This window comes from Doryrhamphus excisus, chromosome 11, assembly GCF_030265055.1.
Source record: "Doryrhamphus excisus isolate RoL2022-K1 chromosome 11, RoL_Dexc_1.0, whole genome shotgun sequence".
Lineage (NCBI taxonomy): Eukaryota > Metazoa > Chordata > Actinopteri > Syngnathiformes > Syngnathidae > Doryrhamphus > Doryrhamphus excisus.
The window spans coordinates 12334755-12353291 of record NC_080476.1 but is presented as its reverse complement, the minus strand read 5'-3'; the positions used below and the strand labels follow the sequence as shown (position 1 = coordinate 12353291).

Sequence of the window (18537 nt, the reverse complement as noted above, 5' to 3'; positions counted from 1 at the left end):
CTTGACCCCCCACTAAATGCTCCACGATGACAGGAATCCAACTACAGTAGAACCTTGGTTAGTCTCATTCATTTGGTTCAGGAGGGCCGATCCCAGCCCTAAACTCAACCCTAACCATTAACCCTAGACTCAATCCTAGGGGATAAACTCTAAACGCAACACTAACCCCTAATCCTAAAACCTACCCTAACCCTAAACACGAGCCTAACCACAACATGAACCACTAACCCTAACCCAACACTAACCACCAACCCTAAACTCAACCATCATCCTAACCTCAAGCCTAACTACTAATCCTAAACTCAACTTTAACTACTAACCCTAAACTCAACCCTAACACTAATCCTAAAGCCAACCCTAACACCTAACCCTAAACTCAAGTCTAACTATTAACCCTAAACTCAACCATAACAACTAGCCCTAGACTCAATCTTAATCACTAACTCTAAACCCAACACTAACCCCTAATCCTAAAACATACCCTAAACCTAAACTCAAGCCTAACCACTAATCCTAACCACAACATGAACCACTAACTCTAACCCAACACTAACCACTAACCCTAAACTCAACCATAATCCTAAGCTCAAGCCAAACCATTAACCCTAAACTCAACCCTAACCATAATCACAAACCCAACCCTAACACCTAACCCTTAACTCTAATTCTAAACTCAAGCCAAACCATTAACCCTAAACTCAACCCTAACCATAATCGTAAACCCAACCCTAACACCTAACCCTTAACTCAACTCTAATCCTAACCTCAAGTCTAACCATTAACCCTAAAGTCAACCTTAACCACTAACCGTTAACCCAACACTTGCCACTATCTCTAAATTTAAACCTAAACTCAGTTCTAAAAACAAACCCTAAACTCAACCTTAACCACAAACCCTTAACCCAACACTAACCACAACCTCTAAACTTAAACATAACCCTAAACTCAACCTTAACCACAAACCCTAAACCCAACACTAACCACTTAGTCATAAACCTAAACCCAGCCTTAACCCCTAAACTCATCCCTAACATAATCCTAAACCCAACCCTAACACCTAACCCTAAACTCAACCCTAATCCTAACGTCAACCTTAACCACTAACCATTAACCCAACACTAACCACTACCTCTAAATTTTAACCTAAACTCAGTTCTAAAAACTAACCCTAAACTCAACCTTAACCACAAACCCTTAACCCAATGTTAACCACAACCTCTAAACTTAAACATAACCCTAATCTCAACCTTAACCACAAACCCTAAACCCAGCCCTAACCCCTAAACTCAATTCTAACCACTAACCCAACCGTAACCACTAACCCTAAACTCAACCATAATCCTAAAACCAACCCTAACACCTAACCCTTAACTCAACTCTAATCTAAACTCAAGTCTAACCATTGACCTTAAACTCAACCTTAACCATAAACCCTAAACCCAACACTAACCACAACCTCTAAACTTAAACCTAATTCTAAACTCAGTTCTAAAAACTAACCCTAAACCCAACACTTAGTCGTAAGCCTAAAGCCAACCCTAAAGCCAAGCCTAACTAGCAGCCACGGGAATCCATAAAGAGTGTTTGTGAAAAGGATCCAAGGATCCCAACCTTCTCCTCCATACCTGGTTGTCGTGTGGTGGAAGTTGATGGAGGAGCTGCTTGATTCTGAGCTTCTCAGCTGGACTGTTGACGTATGGGATGTTCTCCTCAGGCAGGCAGGAGAAGTACAACTGGACCTGAGGAAGGACGACCAAAACACGTGAGCTTCATTCTAAGTCCATGATAGCCAAGGACGGACTTCTCCATAAATCAGCACTTAAAACTTAGACCGGGTCAACAGGTCGGATCAGTTTGATGGTTTAGTTTTTCCAATCATGAGCTCGTCTCTATAGGGACCTTTGACCACTTTGACCTTTTGGGGTCCACCGTTTGGAGAGTAAACTTTATGAGGGAGGGGGCCATTACATTACAAGCGGTCTGATAAAGAGGTGGGACGGTCTGGTCCCCGTGTCTGGGGACTTCCTGCAGCTCGAGCCGTCTAAAGAAGGGGAGCGACAGCAATTTAGCCTGACAATCAAACCCCATTACCCCCCCCCCCCCTTATAAATTATGCACATTTTGCTGTCTCTATTACCCCCTCATCCAGCTCCCCGGGGGCTGGGGTGTAGTCGGCTATGTGTTTCTTTACCATACTGATGACCCCGAACGCCCCATTCAAGGCAAATGGGTGCAGTAAAGACATTATAGTTGACCCCTACAAAAGCCCCCACATGGTTGGGCTCTAAGGTTTTGTGTCCATGCGTGTGTGTCGACTCTGGGATCAGGATTTGGGGAGGAAAAGGCTTGTTAAAAAGTCACCCCCCCCTCCCCCCGCCCCCCAGTTCCCAATCCAAGTCCTCCAAAACTAATAATAATAATAATAATAATCACTAGCAGACTTTACCATAGAACAGTTTGCAAAGAAAACCTCCACAACGTTGCCTTCAGGTGGACTTGCTGAGTACGTCTTATCTGGGCCAAGCGCTAGCCTAGTCCGGAATGAGAACGAGGTCAGTGCTGTTTTTATTCCCTATCAAGAGGATCTATTTTTATTCCTGGTATATGGGGAACGCTCCTTTTCCCGAGCAGTTCACAGGAATGGAGTTCGGAACCAAAAAATGCATCCCATAATCAGTTCCCAGTTACACATGTCCAAAAGGAGTAGGAAGAAGCAAAGCTTATTAAATCCTACCCCTCCATCTGGTACTTTTACAATCACTAACTGTTACATTTGTTCACTTCCTGCTTTCCTGTTTTATTTTATTAAAAAAAACTTTATTAAACTTTATTTTATAAAAAAAATTATAAACTATTTTTATTTGTATTTTTATTTTATTTTTGTTTTACTTTTTTATTTTTATTATTTTTTTTAATTATTTATTTATTTCTTTACTTTTTTATTTTTTAATTGTTTTATTTTTATTTTATTTTATTATTTTATTTTATTTTTTTATTTATTTTTTATTTTATTTTATTTAAATTTTTTTTTATTTTATTTTTTTTTTGTATCTGGATTAGACTGGATTAGATGGATGCCTCATCTTCGCTCACCTGCTCGGGGCGAAGACCGGGCGGTACCCAAGCGTACTCTTCCAGTGCGCAGCCGGAGTCGTCATCCGAGGTGGAACTGCGCTGGAAGCCAGACATCAGTTTGCCGACTTTCTGCTCCATGATCAAGTCTCGTTGGCGCGTCCTCCCACCTTGGGGGCCACCCGCTGCTGCCACTGGTGGACCCGCCCGGCTCATCAGGATCTCCTTTTTACTGGACGGAAGGTAGGAAGGAAATGTTGGTCAGTTCATATCATCATTGATTGCATTTTTATCACATCTTCACCTTTTCCATCTCCAAAAGTTCTACCAAACCTTCTTGGTGTCTTATCGGTTTTGGTACAAGTTCATCCATCATGAAAAAAGTGCTGGGGGTGCTGGAGCCTATCCCAGCTGTCTTGGGGCGAGAGGCGGGGTACACCCTGGACTGGTGGCCAGCCAATCACAGGGCACATATAGACAAACAACCATTCACACTCACATTCATACCTATGGACAATTTGGAGTCGGGTTATGGAATGTGGGAGGAAACCGGAGTACGCGGAGAAAACCCATGCATGAACGGGCAGAACATGCAAACTCCACACAGAGATGGCCGAGGGTGGGATTGAACCCAGGTCTCCTAGCTGTGAGGTCTGTGCGCTAACCACTCGACCGCCGCACAGCCTTATGTAAGGTATTACCCATGAAAATAGCTAAAATGCTAACATGTTAGCATGTCAATGCATTAGCTTGTTAATAACACTAGCATACTAACTGTTAGATAGCCGAGGGTGGGATTGAACCCCGGTCTCCTAACTGTGAGGTCTGCGCGCTAACCACTCGTCCGCCGTGCAGCCTTATGTAAGGTAATACCCATGAAAAAAGCTAAAATGCCAACATGTTAGCATGTCAATGCATTAGCTTGTTAATAACACTAGCATACTAACTGTTAATTAGCCGAGGGTGGGATTGAACCCAGGTCTCCTAGCTGTGAGGTCTGTGCGCTAACCACTTGAACACTGCGCAGCCTTATGTAAGGTAATACCCATGAAAAAAGCTAAAATGCTAACATGTTAACATTAGCTTGTTAATAACACTAGCATACTAACTGTTAGCATGTTAACACTCTATGTACTACTAAGTTTATACTTTGAAAATAGCAACAAAGTGAATGTTAATGTTAGCATGCAAGCAATGCTAGCTGTTAGCATGCTAGTGTTTAATTTTTTAATGTAAAAGACACCACTTGCAACATACAAACTCCACACAGAGATGGCCGAGGGTGGAATTGAACGCAGGTGTCCTAGCTGTGAGGTCTGCGTGCTAACCACTCATCCACCGTGCAGCCAGTTCATCATTACATTACTGGTTGGTTTTCTGCTCCAAATCCTCATCAGTCTATTTTTGTTGGCCCTCCAGCTCACCCGTGCTTGAAAAAATAGTACCCCCCCCCCGCAGTAAACACAGTAAGCATGTGATCTCCCTTGACGACATTGTCGCTATCTGTCGACCCCCCCCCCGCTGCCTCACGTGTCTCCCATCGCTGTGTCGGAGCGCTAGATGAAAGGCCGCACCAGGCAGCGGCGGCAGGTTGGAAAACAAACAATCCCTGGCAAAAGGAGACATGAAGGGAAAGAAACCAGCCTTGCCGACATTCCCTATGACATTCCCTATGACATTCCCCATGACATTCCCCATGTGGCGGTCTGGTCCTATTGTGTCAGGCCGGTGTTTACACAGACCTCGGCTTGAGCGGATCAAGCCAGTGCCGGATCACTTTGAAGTCACGGTATTCCGAGGGACCCGGAACACGGGCTAGACTTTCTCAGGGCATTGAACCCCCCCATGGATCATTAAGCCTTGAATTTCCCGGGTAGATGAATCCAATCATCCAATCATCATCCATTCTTCCTACTCCTTTTTTGTTCAATCAATTAAAAAAAATAAAAATAAAAAAATAAATTAAATAAAGTTAAAAAAAAAATTAAAATTAATTATATATTTCTGTGAACTGAATATTATTACTGATATTAAACCTATACTCAACCCTAAACATAATCCTAAACCCAGCCTGAACCCCTAAACACTAACCACCAACCCTAACCATAATCCTAAACCCAACCCTAACACCTACCCTTAACTCAACTCTAATCCTAAACTCAAGTCTAACCATTAATCCTAAACTCAACCTCAACCACTAGGCCTAAACCCAACACTAACCACTACCTCTAAACTTAAACCTAATCCTAAACTCAGTTCTAAAAACTAACCCTAAACCCAGCCCTAACCCCTAAACCTATACTCAACCCCAACCATAATCCTAAACCCAACCCTAACACCTAACCCTTAACTCAACTCTAATCCTAAACTCAAGTCTAACCACTAACCCTAAACCCAACACTAACCACTACCTCTAAACTTAAACCTAATCCTAAAGGGAGTCTATCTATCTATCTAAACTCAGTTCTAAAAACTAACCCTAAACCCAGCCCTAACCCTAAAACCTATACTCAACCCTAACCTATAACCAACCCTAATCCTAAACCCCTAAACCTAAACTCAATCCTAAACTCAACCCTAACACCTAACCCTTAACTCAACTCTAATCCTAAACTCAAGTCTCACCATTAACCCTAAACTCAACCTCAACCACTAGCCCTAAACCCAACACTAACCACTACCTCTAAACTTAAACCTAATCCTAAACTCAGTTCTAAAAACTAACCCTAAACCCAGCCCTAACCCCTAAACCTATACTCAACCTTAACCATAATTCTAAACCTAGCCCAAACCCCTAAACCTAACCCAACACTAACCACTAACCCTAAACTCAACCATCATCCTAAACTCAAGCCTAACCACTAACCCTAAACTCAACCCTAACCATAATCCTAAAACCAACCCTAACACCTAACCATTAACTCAACTCTAATCCTAAACTCAAGTCTAACCATTAACCCTAAACCCAACACTAACCACTACCGCTAAACTTAAACCTAATCCTTAACTCAGTTCTAAAAACTAACCCTAAACCCAGCCCTAACTCCTAAACCTAAACTCATCCCTAACCATAATCCTATACCCAACCCTAACATTCATTCATTCATTTTCTACTGCTTATCCTCATGAGGGTTGTGGGGTTGCTGGAGCAGGGGTCCACCCTGGACTGGTGGCCAGCCAATCACAGGGCACATATAGACAAACAACCATTCACACTCACATTCATACCTATGGACAATTTGCCGTGCAGCCCACTTACTATTTCATTATTTTTTTTATGGATAATGGCTCTCACTGTGGTTGGCTGGAGTCCTAAAGTCCACACTAATAGACCTCAATTTCATCTTAGTTTTATTTCAAAACGGCATAAAGTGGAGAGGGTGGGAATGGTTGTTTGTCAATATGGGCCCTGTGATTGGTTGGCCACCAGTCCAGGGTGTACCCCACCTCTCGCCCCAAGACAGCTGTGATAGGCTCCAGCGGTAGAAAATGAATGAATGAATGAATGAATGAATGAGACGAACGGATGACAGCAATGGCAAGTTAAGGTCTGGTGTTCCCTGCTTCGTACTACTTTGTATGTCCAGTTGTGCTCATTTCTCAAAGACCAATGGACTCCAGCTGAGATCAAATAAGAGTCCAACCAGCGTCCAGCAGCATTCCCCCGTGACCCCCCCCCCCCTTCCCCATATGGTGGACGAGGGCACCCGGGGCCACGGGGAGACAGCTGAGAAAACCAGCCTTTGAACACAGACGTCATACTGAAAGCACCTGAAGATCTGAGGATGTTCACGCACGACTTATATTTCTACTCAAGCACCAGAAACAACCAATCACTTTACCCAGGCTCCGCTTTACCCAATTCCTGGTGGGATTATGCAAAAAGGAATTTACTTCCGAAATTTTTGCTTGTTTTTCAGCATATTTTTTAAAACTTTTTAAATATTATATTTATATTTTAAATATTTCAACTCTTCACGCAACATTTTTTTGTCATGTCTTTATTCTCATAATATTTTGACTTTATTATCATAATATTAGAGTTTTTACCCAATCTAATTTTCTTAAAATTGCAAATTTATTCTTTCTGTTTGTTTTGCAGAATATTAGAATATTGTGCCTATAAATGTATTTTCCCTCTAAATTTTATGACTTTATTTTTTTTTATATTTTGCCTTTATTCTCATAAAATTATGATTCTTTTTTCCATTTTTGCTGTTTTTTTTTCATTCGGTTGTAGAATTTTATTTTGTAAATTTTTCTTATGTGCTTTTTCTGCATTTAATAGGCTATCTTTATACTCATTATATTTTGACTTTATTATCATAATATTCAAATTTTTACCCAACCTCATTTTTTCTAAAATTGCAACTTTATTATTTTTGTTTGTTTTGCACAATATTGTGCCTTTAAAAAACATATAAAATACATTTTACTCCTTAATATGTAAGTTTTTCCTCTAAATTTTAAGACTTTATTTGTGAAAAATAATATTTTTGCTAAAAAATGAAAGAAAAATGGAAAAAAAGAACAGTAATTTTATGAAAATAAAGGCGAAATATTAGGAAAAATAAAGTCATAAAATTTAGAGGAAAACAATACATATTAAGGAGTAAAATATATATATTTTTTCATTTGTTTGTTGAATGAAAAAAAACAACAGCAAAAATGGAAAAAAGAACAGTAATTTTATGAAAATAAAGGCAAAATATTAGGAAAAATAAAGTCATAAAATTTAGAGGAAAAAATTACATATTAAGGAGTAATTTATATTTATATATATGCCTTTAAAAACATAAAGTAAAATATATTTATATATATGCCTTTAAAAACATATATATAAAATATATTTATATATATGTTTTAAAGGCATATATATAAATATATTTTACTACTTAATATGTCATTTTTTCCTTACATATTACATATTAAGGAGTAAAATATATTTATATATATGCCTTTAAAAAAACATATATATAAATATATTTGTAATTTTTTCCTTACATATTAATATATGTATATAGTCAAATATATTTATATATATGTTTTTAAAGGCATATATATAAATATATTTTATATATAATAAATTAATAAAATAAATAAATATATTTATGTTTTTTAAAGTCATATATATATGTATATAATATATTTTATATATAATAAATAAATAAAATAAATAAATATATTTATATATATGTTTTTTAAAGGCATATATATAAATATTTTCTACTCCTTAATATGTTATATATATTTTTTTCTCTAAATTTTATGACTTTATTATTCCTAATATTTTGCCTTTATTCTCATAAAATGACTGTTCTTTTTTCCATTTTTGCTTTTGTTTTTTTCATTCACTTGTTGAATTTTATTTTGTAATTTTTTATGTGCTTTTTCTACATTTAATAGGCTTTCTGTGCCAAAAACAAGTTCAGTTGATTTAAGTTAAATGAGTTAAGTTAACTTTCAAGCTAGCTAGCAGCTAAACTAGTTTGGTCAAACTAATGAGGGCCAATGGCAGTCGTGAATACCTGCCCCAAATGTCAAGTGGAGCCCCTTGGCTTTATGACATGTCCCATGAATCACCCATCCGTCATGTCCCAAACAATGGGGTCTTTGTTGAGGAACCCACTGGTAGCTTGTCCCACCAAGAGCTCTTTTATCTCACGTTTAGTCTGCTTTTGGGTTTTATCTCATACGTGTCACTTAAAGCCACAAATCCAGATAACTTGTCGTCAGAGGAGAGAAGGAAGATAGAAGAACCTGCGACAATGCGCCCTTGTCGAGGACATAGCTAGCAAGGGGGGGGTTCAGACCAACAAGACTTTCATGGATCTTCCTGGTGTTGGTCCGAAAACCTTTTTTTTATTATTATTATTTTTTATCTTATTTTTTTTTATTTTTCAAATTTTTTTAATGTTTTTTTAATTTTTTGTAATTTTTTTTAAAAAAAATTATTTTATTTTATTTTTTATTTTTTCTCCTCTCTTGACAGTTGACAGTACCCATTATGTCATTAGATGGTCATATCACCTCGTAACTACAAAAATACAATGTAAAAAATAAATAAATTAAAATAAAATAAAATAAAATAAAATAAAATAAAATAAAATAAAATAAAATAAAATAAAATAAAAAAATAATAAATAAATTGGAATTCAATTAAAAAAATAAAATAAATAATTTAAAATACAATTAAAAAATAACAATTAAATAAAAAACAAAAAATAAATGAAAATTAAATTGAAAAATTCAAATAAAAAACTTGAACTATATTAGTAAAGCAGGAAGTGAACAAATATAACAATTACTGATTGTAAAAGTACCAGATGGAGGGGTAGGATTTGATAAGCTTTGCTTCTTCCTACTCCTTTTGGACATGTGGAACTGGGAACTGATTATGGGATGCATTCAATTGGAATCTGATGCATGTTCAAATGAAATTAAACCATTACCATTACCATTGTCGTATTTCCTCGTGACAAAAATAAAATTTAAAAATAAAAATAAATTTAAAAAAAAATATTATATTTTATTTAAAAAAAATTAAAATAAAAAAAATTATATTAGGAAAGCAGGAAGTGAACAAATGTAACAGTTAGTAATTGTAAAAGTACCAGATGGAGGGGTAGGATTTAATAAGCTTTGCTTCTTCCTACTCCTTTTCAGACGTGTAGTAATGAGGTGTTGTATATGTATATATATATGTGTGTGTATATATATATGTAAGTATATAACTAGATATTGTAAGTCTATATGTGAACTACATTAATAAGTAATAAGTAACATTGTATGAATGTCTGAAATAAATTAAGAAGAAGAAGACCGAATAAATGGGAATAAATGGGAGTGCCACCCCCACCAAGATTTACACGGGACCACCTGCAAGTCCATGGAAACCCTGACATCTTCAAGATGTTCCTCTGCTATCAAGAAGCTTCTCTGTCATTCTTACCTCAGCTGGGACCAGTTCTCCTGGGGGGAGCAGGAACGCTTGTCCTAGTTCTTTCTGCGACTCCTCTCCTGAATATGGACTACACATGATCCTTAGCGCTCTTAGTCCAGGGTCTAAGTCTAATCAGTCAGCCGTCTAGGAGCTATGGAAGCTATGGGAGCTGTGTGTATGCACAGGAGCACAACCAGATAGCCACAACAAACTCTTGTCTTTCCCTCTTACACAAGGCCGCCGCCCACTTATCCTGAGCCCGCCCCTCTTAACCTCAATGGCAGCCAATCACAGCAGGGGAATGCATTGGTAGAACCCTCCCCCTTGGACTTCAAACAGCAAATGAGAAGAACTGATAGGAGTCGGGTCTCTTATGGCGTCCACACATGAGGACATTTGGACCTTGAAAGAACGGTGGATGAGTGGTTAGCGCGCAGCTTTCACAGCTCGGAGACCAGGGTTCAATTCCTCCCACATTCCAAAAACATGCTAGGTTAATTAGCGACTCCAAATTGTCCATAGGTATGAATGTGAGTGTGAATGGTTGTTTGTCTATATGTGCCCTGTGATTGGCTGGCCACCAGTCCAGGGTGGACCCCGCCTCTCGCCCCAAGACAGCTGGGATAGGCTCCAGCACCCCCCGCGACCCTCATGAGAATAAGCGATAGAAAATGAATGAATTAAACACTAGCATGCTAACAGCTAGCATTGCTTGCATGCTAACATTAACATTCACTTTGTTGCTATTTTCAAAGTATAAACTTAGTACATAGAGTGTTGACATGCTAACAGTTAGTATGCTAATGTTATTAACAAGCTAATGTTAACATGTTAGCATTTTAGCTATTTTAATGGGTATTACCTTACATAAGGCTGCACGGCGGTCGTGTGGTTAGCGCACAGACCTCACAGCTAGGAGACCCGGGTTCAATTCCACCCTCGGCTATCTCTGTGTGGAGTTTGCATGTTCTCCCTGGTTTCCTCCCCCAAACTTACATAGAGTGCTAACAGTTAGTATGCTTGTGTTATTAACAAGCTAATGTTAGCATTTTAGCTATTTTCATGGGTATTACTTTACATAATGCTGCACGGTGGTCGAGTTGTTAGCGCGCAGACCTCGCAGCTAGGAGACCCGGGTTCAATTCCACCCTCGACCATCTCTGCGTGGAGTTTGCATGTTCTCCCCGGTTTCCTCCCCCCAAACTTACATAGAGTGTTAACATGCTAACAGTTAGTATGCTTGTGTTATTAACAAGCTAATGTTAACATGTTAGCATTTTAGCTATTTTCATGGGTATTACCTTACATAAGGCTGCACGGCGGTCGAGTGGTTAGCGCGCAGACCTCACAGCTAGGAGACCTGGGTTCAATTCCACCCTCGGCCATCTCTGTGTGGAGTTTGCATGTTCTCCCTGGTTTCCTCCCCCAAACTTACATAGAGTGTTAACATGCTAACAGTTAGTATGCTTGTGTTATTAACTGGGATAGGCTCCAGCACCCCTTGTGACATTATTTTAGCTGTTTTAAAATGAACTATATCAGCAAGTTTATTTGTGATTTTAGAAATAAGGTTAATTTAGGTGTAGACCAGAGTATCGGACCACAAGTTTGAGTCAACCTAAGATCCAGTTTTTGGTTGACCTCTGAGATAATTGACCTTTGTAAAGTTGCAAAAGTCCTGCATCCTGATGCTTGGCTTTTCTGAGAGCAGCAGATGAGCAATAAATCCACGGCCCCTAGGGTTTTACGACCCATCCCCCCCTTTTCAGAACCACAACGACCTGAACGGCACTTAACACCTGGTCTGCACCTTGTCATTGGTGTAAAAAAAAAAATAAAAGCTATGATGAGCATTCCCTGACAATGACACCATCGTCACCAAATCCGCGCTAAATCCGCATTCCTCTCCGGTCCAAACATGTCCGTCCGTTATGAATAGGAAGCATCCGGTCAAGGGTCCCGACGCTAATGTCGTCTCTTTCAATGAAAGTCCAAGACAGGTCATAAATCCGAACCAGAGGGGCAAAGGGAAGGTCAGTCTTTAACCTGAATGCCTCTCACTTGTGTGTCGGCTACCTTATAAAAAGTCGGAATTCTCCAGCTTTCCAATGACCATCGCCAACGGGTATTAGCAGGACACAGGCGGGACAAAAGCGGGGCAATAAAGGCCCATAAAAGTCTATCACTCTACTGTAACAACAATCCACTTTTATGCCTCGGAAGCGGGAGGAAAAGGTCAACTGCCGGGGCAGCCGACGTCTTGATATTGACTTAGCTGCTTTGTGGATGACAAACTCGGGTCAGACTTGGAGGCTTGTTAGCCCCTTAACCCTCATGTAAACTTTTTACACCCCCCCACCCCCCTTTTTGTTCTGTTCCAGTTTCACTGCTGACAAGCTGCAGACAGATGATTCTTATTTTTTTTTTCACCTTCAGCAGGTTCTGTAATGTTAGCGACATGTACGACATTATTGAATTAATGGATGTCCCATAAATTTGGACCTCGGGTTCCTGTATTTTTCCATCTTTCTTTTGCAACCATTTCAAATGTACTTCTACTACTTTTTTAATTTAATTTAATTTAATTTAATTTAATTTAATTTAATTTAATTTAATTTAATTTAATTTAATTTAATTTAATTTAATTTAATTTAATTTAATTTAATTTTGGTGACTAATTTAATTTTTGGTGACTAATTTTATTTTATTTTATTTTATTTTGGTGACTAATTTAATTTAATTTAATTTAATTTTGGTGACTAATTTAATTTTTGGTGACTAATTTAATTTAATTTATTTATATTTAATTTAATTTAATTTAATTTTTGGTGACTAATTTAATTTTTGGTGACTAATTTAATTTATTTATATTTAATTTTAATTTTAATTTTAATTTTAATTTTAATTTTAATTTTAATTTTAATTTTAATTTTAATTTAATTTAATTTAATTTAATTTAATTTAATTTAATTTAATTTAATTTAATTTAATTTAATTTTTGGTGACTAATTTAATTTAATTTTTGGTGACTAATTTCATTTTATTTTATTTTATTTTATTTTTGGTGACTAATTTAATTTAATTTAATTTAAACAAAAACTTAATTTATAAGAAAATATATATGTATATATATTAGGAAAGCAGGAAGTGAACAAATGTAAGAGTTACTGATTGTAAAAGTACCAGATGGAGGGGTAGGATTTAATAAGCTTTGCTTCTTCCTACTCCTTTTGGACATGTGGAACTGGGAACTGATTATGGGATGCATTCAATTGTAATCTGATGCATGTTCAAATGAAATAAAACCATTTCCATTACCATTACCAATACCAATACCAATACCAATACCATTACCATTTCCCTCGTGTCTTTTGGTTCTGGGTAGTATTTACCAGTACTAGGAGGAACACTGTGAGTGTTCTAAAGCCCCGTTGTCATGTTGGTTTTAATTCTGTCATCAATGATCCCCTCATCTACGACGGCCATCATGAGTTTCATTTCTATTATTGGATGACATCCAAAAAAAGGTGCCAGATTGTTGCCGTTGTTCTCTCTAGCTGCTCTCACTAGTAAGCATTGTGGGTTGTCTATATGTGCCCTGTGATTGGCTGGCCACCAGTCCAGGGTGTACCCCGCCTCTCGCCCCAAGACAGCTGGGATAGGCTCCAGCAACCCCACCACCCTCGTGAGGATAAGCGATAGAAAATGAATGGATGAAGGAATGTTTAGTTTTTTGTTTCTGGATGACCTGCTAGACCCGATAGCTATGGTACTAGTGTATAGTGTATGGTACTGGTGTATGGTACTGGTGTATGGTACTAGTGTATGGTGTATAGTACTAGTATATGGTAATTGTGTATGGTGTATGGTACTAGAGTACGGTACTAGTGTATGGTACTAGTGTATGGTACTAGTGTATGGTGTATAGTACTAGTATACGGTACTTGTGTATGGTGTATGGTACTAGAGTATGGTACTAGTGTATGGTACTAGTGTATGGTACTAGTGTATGGTGTATAGTACTAGTATATGGTACTTGTGTATGGTGTATGGTACTAGAGTATGGTACTAGTGTATGGTGTATGGTACTAGTGTATGGTACTAGAGTATGGTACTAGAGTATGGTACTAGAGTATGGTACTAGTGTATGGTGTATGGTACTAGTGCATGGTACTAGTGTATGGTACTAGAGTATGGTACTAGTGTATGGTATTAGTGTATGGTACTAGTGTATGGTGTATAGTACTAGTATATGGTACTTGTGTATGGTGTATGGTACTAGAGTATGGTACTAGTGTATGGTGTATGGTACTAGTGTATGGTGTATAGTACTAGTATATGGTACTTGTGTATGGTGTATGGTACTAGAGTATGGTACTAGTGTATGGTGTATGGTACTAGTGTATGGTGCTAGAGTATGGTACTAGTGTATGGTATTAGTGTATGGTACTAGTGTATGGTACTAGAGTATGGTACTAGAGTATGGTACTAGAGTATGGTACTAGTGTATGGTACTAGAGTATGGTACTAGTGTATGGTACTAGTGTTGAATGTATGGTACTAGTTAATGGTACTGGTGTATGGTACTGGTGTATGGTACTGGTGTATAGTACTGGTGTATGGTATTGGTGTACCGTACTGGTGTACGGTACTGGTGTATGGTATTGGTGTACCGTACTGGTGTACGGTACTGGTGTATGGTACTGGTGTATGGTATTGGTGTACCGTACTGGTGTATGGTACTGGTGTACCGTACTGGTGTATGGTATTGGTGTACCGTACTGGTGTATGGTATTGGTGTATGGTACTGGTGTATGGTATTGGTGTACCGTACTGGTGTATAGTACTGGTGTATGGTACTGGTGTACCGTACTGGTGTATGGTATTGGTGTACCGTACTGGTGTATGGTATTGGTGTATGGTACTGGTGTATGGTATTGGTGTACCGTACTGGTGTATAGTACTGGTGTAGCGTACCGGTGTATGGTCTACACTGACTCTGATCTTCAATTATCATGATGGACATGATGGGCGTGTAATCACGTGGATAACAAGATGATGTCATCCACCATGAAGGACGTATAAGATGCGGGATGATGAGCTGGCCGTATTTCACCCTCGGTTATGGCCCCCTCTCACCAAAGTTGTAAAAGTGGGACCTCATTGGGGAACAATGGGAAGTGGAGCACCATGGCTCTTGGGGCTGTTAAAGGGAGGAAGCCATTTTATTTCAGGACACTAGAAGTCAACAAAAGCCTGTGGCTGTCGGAGGGGACGCAGGATGAATGGGCCGCAGTGCAACATGACCTACGCTGGTCCCGAGTAGGGGGGGCGATTTGGGGGGGGCACCCTGCCATGTGTGGTCTCCCTGGGCCAAAGTGTGCCAGGGAACCCCGGAGCCCCAGGGTAAGAGTTTGTTTCAATGCCCCCCTCGCCATGCAGCTCGTATGGCGGCCATATTGAACCGTCAAACACACGTGGAAGCATTTTGACCACCAGGACCCGCAGGATTTCGGAATTTTAAGTGCGGAATGGGGCAATAGTCCGGAAGAGTATCGGGCTGCGCAGTCGGGATCCCACTAATGATCCACATTCCTGGAGAAAGACCTCACTTTCAAGTGTAAAAAGAAGCCGAGTCACTTTGTAACAGAGGGGGGGAGGCAGAACAGCCAGGGGGGCTGCCCTGGGAACGCCGCTCCATAAATAAAACAACTGGAATACTTCCAAAGAAGTTTTGGAACAATTCGCTCATAAACATGGCCGCTGTAATGGCGTGTGTGTGTGCATGTGTGGCGGGGCCCACTTTCATCAACGTGGTGGTCCGACAGTTAGCACCACCATGACGACGTGTGGTTAGCATCCCCCCCCCCCCATTCCCAGCTACTATCATCCTGCAGACGTGTGCCTGGAAGCGCTAAATCACTACTTTGAAACACAATAATGCGTCGCATATGTACATGTGGTCTGTACTCAGTACTCAGTACTACTACTACTACTACTACGTCACCAAAACTAATACTTTGACCACCTGGGCTGTCCTTGCTTAAAGTAGCGATGTCACTATTAAGAAGTGAGTAGTGGTTCTTTTAGAGTTGGGACACCATGGATAGATTCCAGTCAGATCCCGGACACTTGGTACTAAATAAGTAGCAACAAAACTAGCAGCAGTGTACTACTACAATGTACTAGTTTCATTCTCGTATCTATCCGCTTGAGGTTCTCAGCCATGGCATGTTTATCTAAGCCATGGCATGTTTATCTAAGCCATGGCATGTTCGTCTCAGCCATGTCATGTTTGTCTCAGCCATGGTATGTTCGTCTCTGTCATGGTGTGTTTATCTGAGCCATGGCATGTTCGCCTCAACCATGTCATGTCCGTCTCAGCCATGGCATGTTCATCTCAGCCATGGTTTGAAGTTCTCAGCCATGGCATATCTGTCTCAGCCATGGCATGTTTATCTAAACCATGGCATGTTCGTCTCAGCCATGGCATGTTCTTCTCAGCCATGTCACGTTTGTCTTAGCCATGTCATATCCATCTCAGCCATTGCATGTTCGTCTCAGCCATATCATTTCTGTCTCAGCCATGGCATGTTTATCTCAGCCATGGCATGTTTATCTCAGCCATGGCATGTTCGTCTCAGCCATGGCATGTTCGTCTCAGCCATGTCATGTTCGTCTCAGCCATGGCTTGAGGTTCTCAGCCATGGCATGTTCGTCTTAGTCATGGCATGTTTATCTCAGTCATGGCATGTTCGTCTCAGCCATGGTATGTTCGTCTCAGCCATGTTATGTTCGTCTCAGCCATGGCATGTCCGTCTCAGTCATGTCATGTCCATCTCAGCCATGGCATGTTCGTCTTAGTCATGGCATGTTTATCTCAGTCATGGCATGTTCGTCTCAGCCATGGCATGTTCATCTCAGCTATGGCTTGAGGTTCTCAGTCATGGCATGTTCATCTCAGCCATATCATGTTTGTCTCAGCCATGGCATGTTTATCTCAGCTATGGCTTGAGGTTCTCAGTCATGGCATGTTCGTCTCAGCCATGTCATGTTTGTCTCAGCCGTGGCATGTTCGTCTCAGCCATGGCTTGACGTTCTCAGCCGTGGCTTGACGTTCTGAGCCGTGGCATGTCAGTCTCAGCCATGGCATGTCTGTCTAAGCCATGTCATGTCCGTCTAAGCCATGGCTTGAGGTTCTCAGCCATGGCATGTCTGTCTCAGCCATGGCATGTCCGTCTAAGCCATGTCATGTCCGTCTAAGCCATGGCATGTCCGTCTAAGCCATGGCATGTCCGTCTCAGTCATGGCATGTCCGTCTAAGCCATGGCATGTCCGTCTAAGCCATGGCATGTCCGTCTCAGTCATGGCATGTCCGTCTAAGCCATGTCATGTCCGTCTAAGCCATGGCATGTCCGTCTAAGCCATGGCATGTCCGTCTAAGCCATGGCATGTCCGTCTAAGCCATGGCATGTCCGTCTAAGCCATGTCATGTCCGTCTAAGCCATGGCATGTCCGTCTAAGCCTGGTTCAGTCGCCAGTCTCCATGCAGTGTGAAGGGTAACGTAATCCAACATCATGTTTCCTAACATTACTGATGCCGAGTGACATCAATACTTCATATAGTATATATAGTATATGTTATAGTTGTATTTCTATATTTCTGACTATTGGCTACAGTCAGCCATCAAACAGACATCATTTAATAATTACATTTGAAAAACTGCAATATAGTAAGGGAGTCATATTCGAACTGTGTTATAGCGAAGAATATAATATATATGAATGAGCTTATTATAGATTGTAGTTTATGTAGTTTACTTTACTATACTTTATATTTGATATAGTATAAAGGAGTAAAACTGCCTCTTAAATAATATTGAAGAATGTGAATATATTTACAATGTTTCCTTTCCACACTCCTTTAACACACTGATCCATTTCTAGAGTGACTTCTGATCCGGTGCCACGGCTCCTGGGAATGTGTGTGTGTGTGTGTGTGTACGCGCGCTCGTGTGTGCACATTCCTCCTCCACACAATTCCACAGCGTCCTTCTTTGACATCCACGCAGTGGCGCGCAAGCAGCGGCCAGCAGTTGTCACCAAAGTGACAGGCGACAGCTGAGTCCATACATCTGGAACCCCGTGGGGGTGTTGGGGGGGGGGGGGGGTCCATGCACACTTCCGCACCACCCTGAAAAAGCTTTTCCAGCCTCTAAATCTCGGAGAGAATTGAAAGTGAAAAGAGGCTCCTGTGCGTAAAAGCGCACGCCGCTGGTTGTATTTGGTTGAACATGAGCGCTTTGTTCGTGGTGCTTATGTTGAATATGATTGAAATAATGCCCCCCCCCCCCCCCCCCGTTAAATGAGCGATAAATGTCTCAAAATCTCCACTCACCTCCAACGCCCTCAAAGAGACAGCATCCAAAGTCAATAGTTCCAAAAATCGTTCCAAAAAGTAGCACCGAAGAGGAGTCCCCCGCCCCCCGGCTGCACTCTCACATCTCCCGCACTTGAGCGGC

The 18537-nt window shown here is 40.1% G+C and overlaps 1 protein-coding gene across 2 annotated transcripts in view; it reads right to left on the bottom strand.

Moving 5' to 3' along the window:
* prickle1a (prickle homolog 1a) overlaps window positions 1-18537 on the bottom strand; it is a 25868-nt gene extending 7331 nt beyond the window's left edge. The window contains exons 1-3 of one of the 2 annotated variants that reach the window (XM_058087483.1): window positions 18414-18537; window positions 3094-3304; window positions 1626-1739 (exon numbers count right to left, since the gene is read on the bottom strand). In XM_058087483.1, the coding sequence (XP_057943466.1) occupies window positions 1626-1739; window positions 3094-3288 (309 nt within the window). In that variant the 5' untranslated portion in view covers window positions 3289-3304; window positions 18414-18537. Of the gene's footprint in view, window positions 1-1625; window positions 1740-3093; window positions 3305-10024; window positions 10402-18413 lie in introns of those variants that run through there. The other variant, XM_058087484.1, reaches the window with a different exon arrangement.